The sequence below is a fragment of the Durio zibethinus genome, chromosome 26 (assembly GCF_047325235.1).
Source record: "Durio zibethinus cultivar Kanyao isolate XHJ-2024 chromosome 26, ASM4732523v1, whole genome shotgun sequence".
Taxonomy (NCBI): domain Eukaryota; kingdom Viridiplantae; phylum Streptophyta; class Magnoliopsida; order Malvales; family Malvaceae; genus Durio; species Durio zibethinus.
In genome coordinates, this window is record NC_143187.1 from 2,282,686 (window position 1) to 2,298,653 (window position 15,968).

At 32.8% G+C, this 15,968-nt stretch overlaps 1 protein-coding gene and 1 pseudogene across 3 annotated transcripts; both read right to left on the reverse strand.

Annotated features, from left to right (window-relative positions):
- Positions 1-238: 238 nt before the first annotated feature.
- On the reverse strand, positions 239-4,556 carry LOC149511111 (putative disease resistance protein At4g14610). Its single transcript, XM_089755873.1, has 15 exons — positions 4,498-4,556; positions 4,249-4,337; positions 4,067-4,158; positions 3,373-4,002; positions 3,220-3,330; positions 2,776-3,174; positions 2,047-2,541; positions 1,622-2,005; positions 1,289-1,567; positions 1,089-1,181; positions 957-978; positions 800-909; positions 602-748; positions 419-533; positions 239-306 (listed from the first exon to the last, which is right to left on the reverse strand). The coding sequence occupies exons 1-15, from the start codon at positions 4,554-4,556 to the stop codon at positions 239-241; spliced, it is 3,093 nt and encodes a 1,030-aa protein (XP_089611999.1).
- Positions 4,557-9,637: 5,081 nt separating this feature from the next.
- Positions 9,638-13,552, reverse strand: LOC111274455 (disease resistance protein RPS5 pseudogene; annotated as a pseudogene). 2 transcript variants are annotated; one of them, XR_016334254.1, is made up of 2 exons: positions 10,612-13,552; positions 9,638-10,096 (listed from the first exon to the last, which is right to left on the reverse strand). The product of XR_016334254.1 is annotated as a disease resistance protein RPS5 pseudogene, transcript variant X1 (transcript). The 2 variants fall into 2 exon arrangements; XR_016334255.1 differs by having other exon boundaries at positions 10,616-13,525.
- Positions 13,553-15,968: the final 2,416 nt, after the last annotated feature.

The following is a 15,968-nucleotide window of genomic DNA, read 5'->3' on the forward strand; positions in this document are numbered from 1 at the left end:
CGAAGTGCCTATTAGGTCTGGTAAAATATCAAGAACTTTTTATGGGCTTCCATTAGGCGACAAACCTGTTTGGAACGTGTAGTGAAGTTGGAGTTATGCTGTTGGTCTGGTGTAGGAACTCTAATTTTTGTTAGATCAACTCTGTCCCATAAATCATTTAACGGCAAAACTAGTACTCGAGATTCTGAATGTGTCTAGCTTTTCGCTCGAAATTCTGTACTTCTTTCACCCTTCCGTTCTAACCTACTCCCACCAAAAGAGAATATATGGATATGTGACAACTAAACTTCGTTAAAGGATCAGTTGCTGATTGAAACATAAAGCACAATAACACAACTAAAAAGTTTATGTAAGACGAATACTTGAACGAAGTGTGCGGGTGGGTAAGTAACTTTTTTTTTAGGACAAGTGAAAGTACATTTATCCAAAGGAAAACAGAAGTAAATCTGTTTTAAAGACAAATAATCCCAAGGTCTACAACAGAAAAGCAACACTGTAACAAGCAATCCGATTAAGGAACGAGTAATTATAATCTATACCACAATGATCACCAATAACCTTATTTTATGGTTCAGCAGCTACGTTTGATGGGCACACAGACAAGCTTTAAAGTCTTTCTCAATCTGCTAAAAAGGAGTAGCAGGTGATTTTGCTTTCTGAGGGTTTTTCTCTTCTCTTCAGACAGGGCACGAGTGGCCAGATCAAGTAGGCCTGAGGATAGCAGCACCAAAACTGTCTTGCTGCCCATCTACAATATTTTTCAGGAATAAAGGAAAAATCATATCTTCTCTAAAATTACTCTCTGCAGAAACATAGTATTTTTAGCAAGCTTCAGATAAATTGACTGATGATAACTAAATTTCTTCAAAAACAGTGAAGCATTGGACATAGATATTCCCCACAACACTTCTGCATAGTATTTTCAATCAAAACAATATGCCATGCATCATCATTACCTCCTTTTGATTGGTGCTTTTGCTTCAAAAACAATTTGCAAGACATGTTAGATAAACATAGACAAAATAAATTAGATATTCAGATTGAACTTCTAATAGACAATATAAAAACATCAAGCAGTCTCAAAGTACAACAAAGTTGAACCAACCATGAAAGTTTCTACTTTTTACCAAATGACCAAGATTCACCAGAAACTTGCAGTTAACCGAAGAACATGATACAACCTAGAAAAGCGACACATATGACACAACAAGTTCAAGACAACAGTAACAGAGATGGAGAAAGGTAAATGTAAGATTACTTACTGGCAATTTCATGCCTTTCTTTAAACTGCAATGAAACAAGGAAGAAAAGTATTTCTAGTAGATTCGTCCTCCCATTGCGGCTCTTTCCACCATTTTTCCTCTCCTTCAATGCTGATTTTGTTTCCTTTTGCACTGTTAGAGTTGAGTGGAAGTCTCCTCAGCTTTGGGCAATTTTGAACAAAAATTTCCTTGATACAAGAGAAGGGTAGTGCATTCCAGTAAATGCTCTCCAATTCTGGTAGTTGCTCTAAAGTAAGGTATTTGAGTGTTACAAATGGGGTTAAAGTTCCTACAAACTCTGCCACCTACCTCAGTTTTATCTCATTGATTATTTCTTCCATTTTATCGCATTCGCTTACAAAAACATCCGTCAGATTTGGAGCGAGAACAAGCCATGTTATGTCCCTCAATTTTGAGCAATGGGATATGAATACCTTGTGGAGGCTTTGGAAGCAATGATGGGTTTCAATCACAGAGGTTTTAGTGTGGTTCTGTGCTTTTATCATTCTGCCTTCCCCTGCCCACTCCATCTTCACTTCTTCCAAACTTTCACACTCTTTAACTGCTATAGTATGTAGAGACTTGATAGTCGCTAAAGATAAAATATTCAATTGATTTGAGTCCTTCAAAATCTCAAGCCCAATATATTCAGTGTAGTTGTGTAACCTTTCTGCATTCAAATATCTATCAAGAGCAAAAGCACTTGTTACAGACAAGGACAATATATTCAAGTGATTCAAGCACTGCAATTCTTCTAACAAGTGTTCATTAATTTTTTTTTTACTGCCTCATCGAAAGGATAAGAGTCACGCATTCTCAATATTCGCAGCTTTGAGAAACCAGACATCAACCCTCTTGGGATTGTGATGCGACGGTATATGTAACATAAGTTCAAACACTTCAACTTTTGTAAAGCCTTCAATTCAATTGGTAGCACTCTTATACTTGTAAATGATAGGTCGAGATATTCGAGAGATACCAATTTTGCAATCCGCACCGGCCATTCTGTTATACCATAACTTCCACTAAGGCTTAGAACTTTTAAGCCACACATAAATTGGAAGAAATCATTGTGAATCACCTTCAACTGATAATTATTGTTGAGAAACAAATTTTGAAGATCGGGACAGTTAGGTGCTTCTGTTAGATTTTCAATCTTGTTTTTCATCAATGACATTCTTCGCGTACCTTTCCATCTTCCAGCGTCTGGCATTTGAGTCAAATGATAACCAGCTTGCACAATAAACTTCCATTTCTCTGCTTCACACGTACATGCTATCTATAAACTCATGTCACGAATTACATCATGCATTTTTATTTCCCAATCATTTACTTCTTCCAATAAGCATGCATTAATGAGAGAACAAATGATGTGGTGGCCGTGGTTTCGAGATTCCCTTATGGTGTCATGTTCATCCAAAAGTCCTTCCCCTATCCAGAAATCTATCAGTCATTCTTTATCAATTTCATAATCTTCCGAGAACAAACTACAATATAAGAGGCAAGATCGAACCATGTCATTTGGCAATATATCATAAGTGCATTTTAGAAGTGGATATACCTCTTCACCTATGTTTGGAAAAACAAAATTGGCTGATTTCTTCAAGTCTTCAATTGTGTTTTTCCATTCTTCGGGTGTGTTCTTGCAAGCCATGGCACGACCAATAGTGATGAGTGCAAGAGGTAGTCCTCCACATTCTTTGGCTACTTCTTGAGCTAGCCCACGAATATTTGGATGACTATCAAACACATCTTTACCAACATGTTCCTCAAACAATTTCCAGGACTCTTCTTCGGGCAAACATTGCACTTCAATCTTCTTATGAGCACTCATTTGGCCACACACCTCTGTAGAACGAGTTGTAAAAATCAGTTTGGAACCATTTTCTTGAGTCGGGACAGGTATCCCTACCTTGAACAGGTCAACTCTTTCCCATATATCATCTTACAACAATACAAATTTCTTTTCTCTCAAAATCCTGAAGATGTCTATAGCTTTCTCTTCGGGAGCTTTATCACTCCAAATTCCATTAAAAAGGCCAATCCTCTTTGCAATATCATCTTGGACCTTTCCAATATAAAATCCTTTAGACAACACAACCTAAATAACCATATCAAATCCACCGGATGAAACACCAATCTTGTTATTGATTTCAGTCAAGAGCCTAGGCTTCCCAACTCCCCCAACGCCATATAAGCCAATGATTCCAACATGTTTTTCTTCAAAGCTATTCCAGACCTTATTGAACATGGATTCCAAGCCTACGACAGAGTCACTCGGTCTTTCAACCACCGGAGCTGCAGGTGACTCCGTAGTTAGCACTGCAAAAGCTCCGTTTCTCTTTAGATCCTTGACATCACGTAGTCTTTTGGCCACTATTTTGCTGAAATCAAGGGTAGACTTGCAATTCTTGGAACAACAGCCTCCCAAGCATAAATTCTTGATTTCTTCAGGACCATCAATAAGAAGTGCATCAACTTCATTTATCATAGTTTCTGCCCTTGAAAGCCATCCTCGAACTTCATGCAGCGGCCTCAAATTTTGTTGCACAGCGATGTTGACTTTCCTTTCCACATCATTCCTTCGCTCCTTTAATTTGACCAAAGCTGTGTTCAAGTCAGTAAGGTTTTCTTGAAGATGGCATGTGTAGATTACTTGTCCAGCAACACAATCCAAGCAGCGGGAAATTATGGTATCACACGACAATGAAATCGAGAAAAAGTTCCCCATAGTTTTCCACTAGATTATAATTCCAAGAAAATGATTAAATTTCCCAAGAAAAAACAAGAAAAATTCTAATGACCAGAGAAGAAGACGAGTGTTCAACAACGAGAGGGAGAAAGAACAATAAGAAGCTTGAATCAAAGTCAACAACAGGTGTAAAGAGCACCATATCTGAGTAATTAAATCTTAATTTCTTAGTCAGTGGCAATGGAATCTAACTTTTCAAAATTATCAAAATTTACAAATCATTCAAAATAGAACTGTGGAAGTCAAGTGAGTAGACTTCTTGGATATTTTTCTGTACATATGTTGGATAGATAAGCATATAAAGTTCCCAAATTTGAGGGTACCTATGTTATTGACATTTAAGGTTATGACCTCCTTAGAAATAGTTTCTTTTTAAATCCTTTTTTGTCTTTGATTTGTTTTATCTTAAATTCAAATTTTACTTGTTATGGAGAGCTTTAAATTCCATAAGTTTTTTGTAACTAAAAAAAATATATATTAAACCTATATGATACCAGTTTCAGTACGATCATGCTACTGATTTGGAAATTGTGAGCACTCATTCATTACTTCAATATATGCATGTAGGGTTTTGAAGTTGTGCTGCCAGATAAAGCAACACATGGAACACATTGTAATCCCTTTAATTGATGCTTTAAAGAGAAAAGACATGGAAGGGGCACGAAATCTGCAGAGAATTGCACTCCAGGTTCTCATGGTGAGGGCAGCCAATACTATAATCCTGGCGTCTGATGACATGCGTGACCTCTTGTCTCGGGATGGTCGTCCTCCTAAGAAATGCATTGACCCAATGAACGCCTTGGCGAGGTCAACTGTCAAGTGGGGACAACAAGCTGTGGGAGAAGGCTGCTAAATTAGTAGTTGAATGCGTTGTTTAGTGATTTTTTTTTTTTTATTATAGGCTTTCTTATTATCATTCTTGGGGAATATTTACTGAAAATGATCCCCATATCGTTCTGTATTATTTGTGTCAATTAAGAAAGCAAAAAAGAACAGAAACTACAGAGAAAATTACTAGTGAGGCGAAGTGCCCTTTTGGTCTAGCAAAATATCAAGAAAGAGAAGCCTTGGACCATTCTGCTTGTTGTATAAACAAGACTTCTTATTCAATTGTTCTAAAATTTTTATGTAGTTTATTGGTTGGATATGATCAGTTCATTGTACAAAATGTCACCCAAAATTTGTCTTTGAAGTACCTTGTGAGTTCAACTTTCGTTTATCTAACATCTTTGCAGCAAGTTCTAAGCTAACACTAATCATAGACCGGAGTTGGGAGTGAAAAACTGCCTATAGGAAATGCTTATGTCTTCTACCAATCACTCAGGTGGTGGCAAGCACTATTCTTTGAACTTTTTATGAGCTTCGTGTAATACCAGTAAAAAAAAAAAAAGATTATTTTAAGTATTTTTATAAGTAGAGACTCTTTAATAAAGTATGAAAAATGCAGAGGATCTATTGATAAATAATCTAAAATTTTTTAATAGGGTTAATTTATTTAGTTTTCAATCGATGACTAATGGAAAGAAAAATACAAATTTATTTCTATCTGTTTCTTATACAGAAAAGATAAATCGAAAGATTCCAAGTGAAGGGTAACAATAAAATCTGCAAGAAGAATTGTCTCTCAAAAGTGAATAAATAATTTCTTTCAATTTTGGAGTATTAATTTTTAAATATTGAGATATAATTTGTAATCGAAAAATCTTAAAATTTTAAGATTTCCATTATCCCTCTTCAAAATTAGTTTGAGCAAATAATTTAGACTTTAATTAGGGTCTAATTAAGTGTTGAGAAAGTTAGTAATGTGATTTTATTATTGAAGCAGAAATTTGATGGGAATAGAAAGGAAAATTTTTATTTCGTATAAACCTTAACATAAATCTTGTGTTTGTAGTGATAAATTAATGTTATATTCTATAATAAAAGATTAAATATTGCTATGATTATTATATATCGTTGGAAAACGTGTTGAATCTACTTTATAATGAAACAAACTGGAGTCGAATTCGAGTTTTTTTATGAAAAGTTATCTAATTTTTATTTAAGGATGTATAGATTACCTAGTAGCAGCAGCATGAAAGAATTACGAAATTCTTCTTAATTTTTATATAAGGATTTACAGATTAAATCATATATATTTAGAAAGCTTATTGAGTCAATTTTTCAATAAAATAAGCATAATTGAATTTAAAGTTTCATATGAATAAATACATAATTTTTATGAGAATATATACATGCTGTTTGACAGCAGCATATGATATAAATTACAAAAATTGTTATAATTAATCCACAATGAATCACAAGATGGGCTATATATGATTAGAAAGCTTAAAGAGTGTAGTTTTTAACGCATTAAAAATATTTTAATTTCGAGTTGGATATCTTGAGATATGATCATTTTAGTTAAAGTAGTGCAAGTTGTTAGAATTAGTTACTTGAGTTAATTCTTGTTTAACTTAATTGTTTTGATATAAGTAGTCTCAAATAGGTTGATTAATTACTATTATGTTAAAATTATCTTGAATAGGCTGTTAATTATTTGAGAAGAAAAACTAGATGGTGGAATAAAAAAGAGGTAAGTAGAATCTCTTACAATCTACTTGTTTTCAAATATATATGTATGTTTCTAAGTGAAAAAATGTTTTATTTTATTATTTTTGATGTATGAAAATAGGATCAAGCATACGATTATTTGGCGTTTCTTTATATAAATGATGGATTATGCTTATAAATAAAATGAAAAAATGATTTATGTTTAAAGAATTATTTAATGATAGCTACGTTTTTACATATCTAAGAAGTGAGATCATTGATACTAAAACTAGTTCTATGGCCCTAGCTAATAGGTAGTAGTAGTTAGCATAGACATGATTATATGGCCTTGTAAACAGATTATAGTAGTTAATGTAAGATCTTGGCTAGCGGGTTATAATAATTAACAATGATCAAAAGAATGAAATTGTCGATACGGCCAATGTCACAGGTTATAGCAGTAACTATAACTAACAATAAATGAATGATAATGATGATTTGTGATGAATAATTTTTTTTTTTACAAATTGATCAATGATTTGATGACATGTTTGATATTGATTTATGATATATGAATGTTTGACAGAATGCTGATTTTTGAATTATTTTTGATATTATAAGTTGATGAATATTTTTAGAATGATCTATATCATACATATGAAAACAATGTTTGATTCGATAAGGTGTGTGGGTTTATACTTATTAAGATATGGTTTGCTCATTTCCCATGTTTTTTTCTTTTATAGATGATATAAACGATAAGTATAATTAGTCTTATAAGGAGCTAGAAGAATCTGAGCACGAAAAAATTACTTAGAGAAGAGGTTTTTATGAAATATTATTTTTTTTAATTGTAATACTCAACATTGAACTTTTAAAAACTTATTATCTAGGTATTTTACTTAATGATAATCTTATTTTATTTGAGAAATTTTTAATGGTTATGGATTAAGCTTCATATTACTTTGAGATTTTATTTCAAGGTAATATTTTGGGGCGTGACACTTCCATTGGACCACAAACCTGTTTGGAACGTGTAGTGAAGACTAAATGGGAGTTATGCTGTTGGTCTGGAATAGGAACTCTAATTTTTGTTAGATCAACTCGGTCCCATAAATCATCCAATGGCAAAACAAGATTTCATAGTACTTAAGATTCTGTATGTGTCTACAGCCTTTTGCTCAATATTCTGCACTTGTTTTACCCTTCCATTCTAACATACTCCCACCAAAAGAGAAAATTTATGGAGAAGTGACGATCAAACTTTGTTAAAGGATCAATTGCTGATTGAAGCATGATACACAAAATAACACAACTAAAAAGTTTGTGCACGATGAGTACTTAAACAATGTGTGTGGGTGGGTTGAGGGGGGAGGGGGTGGGTAAGTAACTTTTTTGTTAGGACAATTGAAAGTACATTCATCCGAGAAGAAACAGGAAAACAAAAGTAAATCTGTTTTAAAGACAAATAATCCCAAGTTCTACACCAGAAACCAACACTGTCACAAGCAATCTGAAACGAGTAATTAAAATCCATACCACAATGATCACCAATGACCTTATTTTTTAGTTCAGCAGCACACAAACGAGCTTTAAAGTCTCTCTCAATCTACTAAATAAAAAGGAGCAGCAGGTGATTTTGCTTTCTGAGGGTTCTTTCTCTTCTCTTCAGAAATAGTACAAGTAGCCAGATCAAGTATGCCTGAGGATAGCAGCACCCAAAACTGTCTTGGTTCACATCTCATTTATCGATTTACTTTGCAATTCTCTCGGTTTTAATTGTTATTACAATTTAATTTTAATTCTAATTCAAAATTCAAGTATAATTATCAAATTTATCTTGAAATTTGAATAATTTAGGATAGTTTAAATTTAAGTATTTTCAAATTTTAAATTAAAATTTTGATATTTTTTTTGAATTTTTTGAATTGTTTGATTTTATAAATTATCTTACGTGTCAAAAATATAAGTTATTTATATAAATATCTACATAATAAATTTTATCAAATATTTATTTATTTTGTAATATAATATTATATATGATTTCTATTTTCCAAGTAATGTTTTGGATGCATATACCGACATTATAGGTTTTCTTATTATCATTCTTGGGGAATATGTAGTGAAAATGATCCCCATATTGTTCTGTATTATTTGTGTTGATTAAGAAAGCATAAAAGAACAGAAACTACAGCGAAAATTATTAGTGAGGTTAAGTGCCCTTTTGATGTAGTAAATATATCAAGAAAGAGAAGCCTTGGAACATTCAGCTTGTTGTAGAACCTAGGCTTCTTATTCAATTGTTCTAAGATTTTTATGCAGTTTATTGGTTGGATATGATCAGTTCATTGTACAAAATGTCACCCAAAATTTGTCTTTGAAGCACCTTGTGAGTTCAACTTTCATTTATCTAACATCTTTTTAATGACAGCAAGTTCTGAGCTAGCACTAATCACAGACAGGAGTTTGGAGTGAATAACTGCCTATAGGAAATGCTTGTGTCTTCTACCAATCACTCAGGATGTATAGCATGCTCTATCAAACCCAGACCTGAAAATTCTGAGACACATTTCTTTAAAACCTCAATTGCATGAATCCATTCGTTTGATGTCTTCTTGCAGGCGATGGCCCGACCAATGGTGATAAGGGCTAGTGGCAAACCGGCACGCTCTTTGGCCATAATTTTTGCGAGCTTAGGAACATCTGGATGCAGGTTGAGAGTATCATTTCCAACCTTCTTCTGAAACAAATGCCAAGCAAAAGGTTGTGGCAAGCAATCTATTTTGAACTTTTTATGGGCTTCCATTATTAAACCATTAACCTGTTTGGAACGTGTAGTGAGACTGGAGTTATGCTGTTGGTCTGGTATAAGAACTCTAATTTTTCTTAGATCAACTCGGTCCCATAAATCATCCAATGGCAAAACAAATTTTCATAGTACTCAAGATACTGTATGTGTATATAGCTTCTTGCTCAATATTCTGCACTTCTTTCACCCTTCCATTCTTACATACTCCCACCCAAAGGAGAAAATTTATAGAGAAGTGACGGTCAAACTTTGTTAAAGGATCAGCTGCTGATTGAAGCATGATACACGCAATAACACAACTAAAGTTTATTTAAGATGAATACTTAAACAATGCGTGTGGGTGGGTTGAGGGGAGAGGGGGTGCGTAAGTAACCTTTTTTTTTAGGACAATTGAAATTACATTCATCCAAGAAGAAACAGGAAAACAAAAGTGAATATGTTTTAAAAGACAAATAACCCCAAGGTCTATAACAGACAAGCAACACTGTAACAAGCAATCCCATTAAGGAACGAGTAATTATAATCTATACCACAATGATCACCAATGACCTTATTTTCTGGTACAGCTGCTACATTTGATGGGGCACACAGATGAGCTTTAAAGTCTTTCTCAATCTGCTGAAAAGGAGCAGCAGGTGATTTTGCTTTCTGAAGTTCTCTTCTCTTCAGACAGGGTACACACAAGTAGCCAGATTAAGTCTGCCTAAGTATAGCAGCACCCAAAACTATCTTGCTGCACATCTACAATATTTTTCAAGAATAAAGGAAAAATCAGATCTTCTCAGAAATTACTCTCTGCAATAAACATAGTATTTTTAGCAGGCTTCATTATAAACTGACTGATGATAACTAAATTTCTTCAAAAACAATGAAGCATTAGACAGATATTCCCCACAACAGTTCTGCATAGTATTTTCAACCAAAACAATATGCAATGCATCGTGTTACCTCCTTTTGGTTAGTGCTTGTGCTTCAAAAACAATTTGCAACACATGTTAGTTAAACATATATGAAAAAAAATTAGATATTCAGATTGAACTTCTAATAGACAATATAAAAGCATCAAGCAGTCTCAAAGTACAACAAAGTTGAACCAACTATGAAAGCTCCTATTTCTTACCAAATGACCAAGATTCACCAAAAAATAGCATTTAACCAAAGAACACGATACAACCTAGAAAAGCGACAAAAGCAACATGACACAACAAGTTCAAGACAACAGTAACGGAGATGGAGAGAGGTAAATGTAAGATTACTTGCAATTTCATGCGCTTCTTTAAATTGCAATGAAACAAGGAAGAAAAGCATTTCTAGTAGATTCATCCTCCCATTCCAGCTTTTCCCACCACCTTTTCTCTCCATAAATGCTGATTTTGTTTCCATTTGCACTGTTAGAGTTGAGTGGAAGTCTCCTCAGCTTTGGGCAATTTAGAACACGAATTTCCTTGATACATGAGAAGGGTAGTGCATTCCTGTAAATTCTCTGCAGTTCTGGGAGATACCGTAAAGTAAGAGATTTGAGTGTTACAAATGGGGTTAAAGTTCCTACGAGCTCTGCCACCTGTCTCAGTGTTATCTTATTGATTATTTCTTCCATTTTATCACATTCGCTTACAAGAACATCCCTCAGATTTGGAGCGAGAATAAGCCATGTTAGGTCCCTCAATTTTGAGCATTGGGATATGAATACCTTGTGGAGGCTTTGGAAGCAATGTGGGGTTGCAATTAGAGAGGTTTGAATGTGGCTCTGTGCTTTTATCATTCTGCCTTCCCCTGCCCACTCCATCTTCACTTCTACCAAACTTTCACACTCCGTAACTGCTAGAGTATGTAGAGACTTGATATTCGCTAAAGATAAAATATTCAATTGGTTTGAGTCCTTCAAAATCTCAAGCCCAATTTCTTCAGTGTAGTTGTGTAATCTTTCTGCATTCAAATATCTATCAAGAGCAAAAGCACTTCTTACAGACAAGGACAATGCATTCAAGTGATTCAAGCACTGCAGTTCTTCTAACAAGTGTTCATTATTTGTTTTTACTGCCTCATCGAAAAGATAAGAGTCACGCGTTCTCAATATTCGCAGCTTTGAGAAACCAGACATCAACCCTCTTGGGATTGTGATGTGACAGTAAATGTAACTCAAGTTCAAACACTTCAGCTTTCGTAAAGCCTTCAATTGAATTGGTAGCTTTCTTATGTTTGTATATGATAGGTCGAGAAATTCTAGAGATACCAATTTTGCAATCCCCACCGGCAATGCTTTTATACGATTACTTCCACTAAAGCTTAGAACTTTTAGGCCACGCATAAATTGGAAGAAATCATTGTGAATCACCTTCAACTGTTGATTATCGTTGAGAAACAAAGTTTGAAGATTGGGACAGTTAGGTGCTTCTATTAGATTTTCAATCTCGTTTTTCATCAATGACATTCTTCGTATATCTTTCCATCTTCCCCCCTCTGGCATTCGAGTCAAATGATAACCTGCTTGCACCAAAAACTTCCATTTCTCTGCTTCACACGTACATGCTATCCACAAACTCATGTCACGAATCACATCATGCATTTTTATATACAAATCACCTACTCCTTCTTCCAGTAAACATGCATGAATGAGAGAACCAATGATGTGGTGACCTTGGTTTCGAGCCTCACTTATGGTGTCATGTTCATCCAAAAATCCTTCTCCTATCCAGAAATCTATCAGCCATTCTTTATCAATTTCATAATCTTCTGGGAACAAGCTACAATATAGGAGGCAAGATCGAACCATGTCATTTGGCAAACTATCATAACTGAATTTTAGAAGAGGATATACCTCATCACCCATGTTTGGAAAAACGAAATTGGCTGATTTCTTCAAGACTTCAATCGTGTATTTCCATTCTTCGGGTGTGTTCTTGCAAGCCATGGCACGACCGATGGTGATGAGTGCAAGAGGTAGTCCTCCACATTCGTTGGCCACTTCTTGAGCTAGCCCACGAATATTTGGATGACTATCAAACACATCTTTACCAACATGTTCCTCAAACAATTTCCAGGCCTCTTCTTCGGGCAAACATTGCACCTGAATCTTCATATGAGCTCTCATTTGGCCACACACCTCAGTAGAACGAGTTGTAAAAATTAGTTTGGAACCATTTTCTTGAGTCGGGACAGGTATCCCTACCTTGGATAGATCAACTCTTTCCCATATATCATCTAACAACAATACAAATTTCTTTTCTCTAATAATCCTGAAGATGTCTATAGCTTTCTCTTCAGGAGCTTTAGCACCCCAAATTCCACTAAAAAGGCCAATCCCCTTTGCGATATCATCTTGGACCTTTCCAATATAAAATCCTTTAGACACCACAACCCAAATAACCATATCAAATCCACCGGATGAATCACCAATCTTGTTATTGATTTCAGTCAAGAGCCTAGTCTTGCCAACTCCCCCAACGCCATATAAGCCAATAATTCCCACATGCTTTTGTTCAAAGGCACTCCAGACCTTATTGAACATGGATTCCAAGCCTACAGCAGAGTCGCTCGGTCTTTCAACCACCGGAGCGGCAGGTGCCTCCATAGCTACCACTTCAAAAGCTCCGTTTTCTTTTAGATCCTTAACATCACGTAGTCTTTTGGTCACTATTTTGCTGAAATTGAGGGTAGACTTGCAATTCTTGGAACAAGAGCCTCCCAAGCATAAATTCTTGATTTCTTCAGAACCATCAATAAGCAGTGCATCAACTTCATTAATCATAGTTTCTGCCCTTGAAAGCCATCCTCGAACTTCATTCAGCGATCGCAAATTTTGTTGTACAGCGATGTTGACTTTCCAAACCACATCATTCCTTCGCTCCTTTAATTCGTCCAGAGCTGTGTTTAAGTCAGCAAGGTTTTCTTGAAGACGACACGCGTAGATTACTTGTCCAGCAACACAATCCCAGCAGCGGGAAATTGTGGTATCACACGACAATGAAATCGAGAAAACGTTCCCCATAGTTTTGCACTAGATTATAATTCCAAGGAAAAATTTAATGACTAGAGAAGAAGACGAGTGTTTCTCAACAAGCAAGAGGGAGAAAGAACAATGAGAAGCTTGAATCAAAGGCTGTTGCATTAAATCACAGCGGCTTTTATTTTTACTTGTCTTAGACAACAACAGGAGTAAGTGGCACCATAGCTGGCAAGCACAAAAGCAGATAGGTCTAGAACAACGTGCGTAACTGAGTAATTAAATATTAATTCCTTAGTTAGTGGAATGGGTTATTTTATGGGCAACTGAGTAATTAAATATCAATTTCTTAATTAGTGGAACGGGAAATTTTATGGGTAACCGAGTAATTAAATTTTAATTTCTTATTTACTGGAATGGGAGATTTTAATCTAACTTTTGATCAAATTTATTAAATTTTCCATTTCATTCAAAGTGGAACTGTGGAAGCCAAAGTGAGAAGACTTCCACTGGTCTTCCTATGATGGTAATTTGTGGTAAATATTCACTTTTCAATGAATTTTATATTTAAAATATTTTTTATTTTTACTCTTGATCTGAATTTGAAATATTTAAAATACTTTATTCAAAATACATATTAGGATTTTCACTTTCTAATAATTGATACTAGAATTGGTAGAAAAAAATGGTGTTTTGAAAACGGAAAAATATATTTTGGAAGCGAATAATCGATAAAAAGTGGGTATTTTGTTTTTTTTTTAAATAATGAAAAGACATATATATCATTGATTTTATATTTTAAAATAATTTTATCTTTTGTTCTAATTACCAATAATTGATTGAGTTGGTATTAATTTACTCATAACCTCAAATTTAATCATAAGTTTATAATAATATAGATATTTATTTTCGTTCGTTATAAGTAACTCAAAGCTTCAAGTTTTACCACACAAACTTTCAATTGTTTCAAACTTATAATTGCAAGTTTTGAATAACAAAAACCTGAGTTTTAATATTTGAAACCTGATTTGAAAAAATTCACAAAGAAGATTATTATTGTTTTAGAACTAAATATTAAAATTAAACTCTTATTATTATTTCAATTTTGTATTTCTATTATGTTTCTCTTTTTCATTTCTAATTTAAAATATTGGGAAAAAATAATTAGCATAAAACTTTTAATATTTAAACATAAATAAGTATAAGTAAGAAAAAATTATTATCAATAAAAGATTAAAATTTTTTATAAAATTATATTAAAATTTTTTATAATTTAATTATAACGTCGCAACAATAAAAATTTTGATTGCACGTAATTGAAAGTTGTGGCAATCAATCAAAATTCAAAGTCATTGTTTAAAAAATTATGGTTTTTTGCTTAAAATTTTCGTAAAGTTCTTTTGGTTTTGGTTAGACGGTTAAATTAGTTTTGATGAAATTGAGAATAGTGACAAAGGTAAAATTAATATTGTAATAATAAAATTAAAATTTATGGTAAAATATATATTTAAATATAAAAATAATGATAGTGATGAGATAAATTATAATAAGAAAGCAAATAATCATTAAAGACATTAAATATATTAACTAAAAATTATATAAAAAATTTAAATCATTTAATATTTTAAAATTAATAAATAGTTATTAAATTATTTGAAAATCAAATAATAGTTTTATTAATAAATAAATTTAAATGGTTTTTAATTAATTTATTATATAATAATAAAATTTATTTTTATATTAAACTAACAAAATTGCTTTATAATTTTTAAATAAAAGACTTAAAATCTCAGAAAAAAGTAAAAAAACCAGAATAAAAAATGTTAAAGAAAAAGTTAAAAACTATTAATTTAAAAAAAAGAAAAAAATTACGTTTGAAGTAATTAGAACCTTTAACTCCAGTAAATAACTGACGGAAATTTTAACACATTACAACAATATTTTAATATTAAAACTAGTGTTGATATAATTTTTTATAATAATTACGCTGTCTTTAAAGATCCGATGTATTTCAAATGAGGCCATGTACAATAAAAAACCTTTGCATGTAAAAAATTTGAAAAAGGGAAAAAAGACTTGTAGAAAAGTAGAATATTTTTATTTCCAAATATCCATTTTATCAAATTCCACAAATGATAGGCAAAGAATTTGCTCGGAATCTTCAAATCAGTCGATAAAAGCAGTGGGGCCCAATACTCAAAACCATTGGATGCTTATCACTTTTCCTTTTCGCCTTTAATATTTTTATATATAGTTTTGGAAGCATATGCCGACATGATCTTTTTTCTTTTTTTTAATCTCAAATTTTGTTTTTATTTTTTAAGGTAATTTCGTTTTTATTTTTTAATCTAAAATGCCAACTCAACCGAAAAATTAAATAGTATGTCTCCATTTCTTTTGAAAGTTTTGTTAATACTATTAATTATTTTTAAGGGATTTTAAATTTTATTGTAACTAAAAATTATTATTAATTAGATAGAGATTTAAACTAATAATTTTTAAAATATTGGTTATAATTAATTTATAATTATCACTTTATGAAATATGGTTGAGATTTAATTTTTTTGTAAGAGTAATTTAATTTTAAAAGTTTATGAATGAAATGAAAAAAAAAATTATGTTTAAATGTCGATTTTATAATAGTTACGAAATTATATCCTGTGAAGTGGA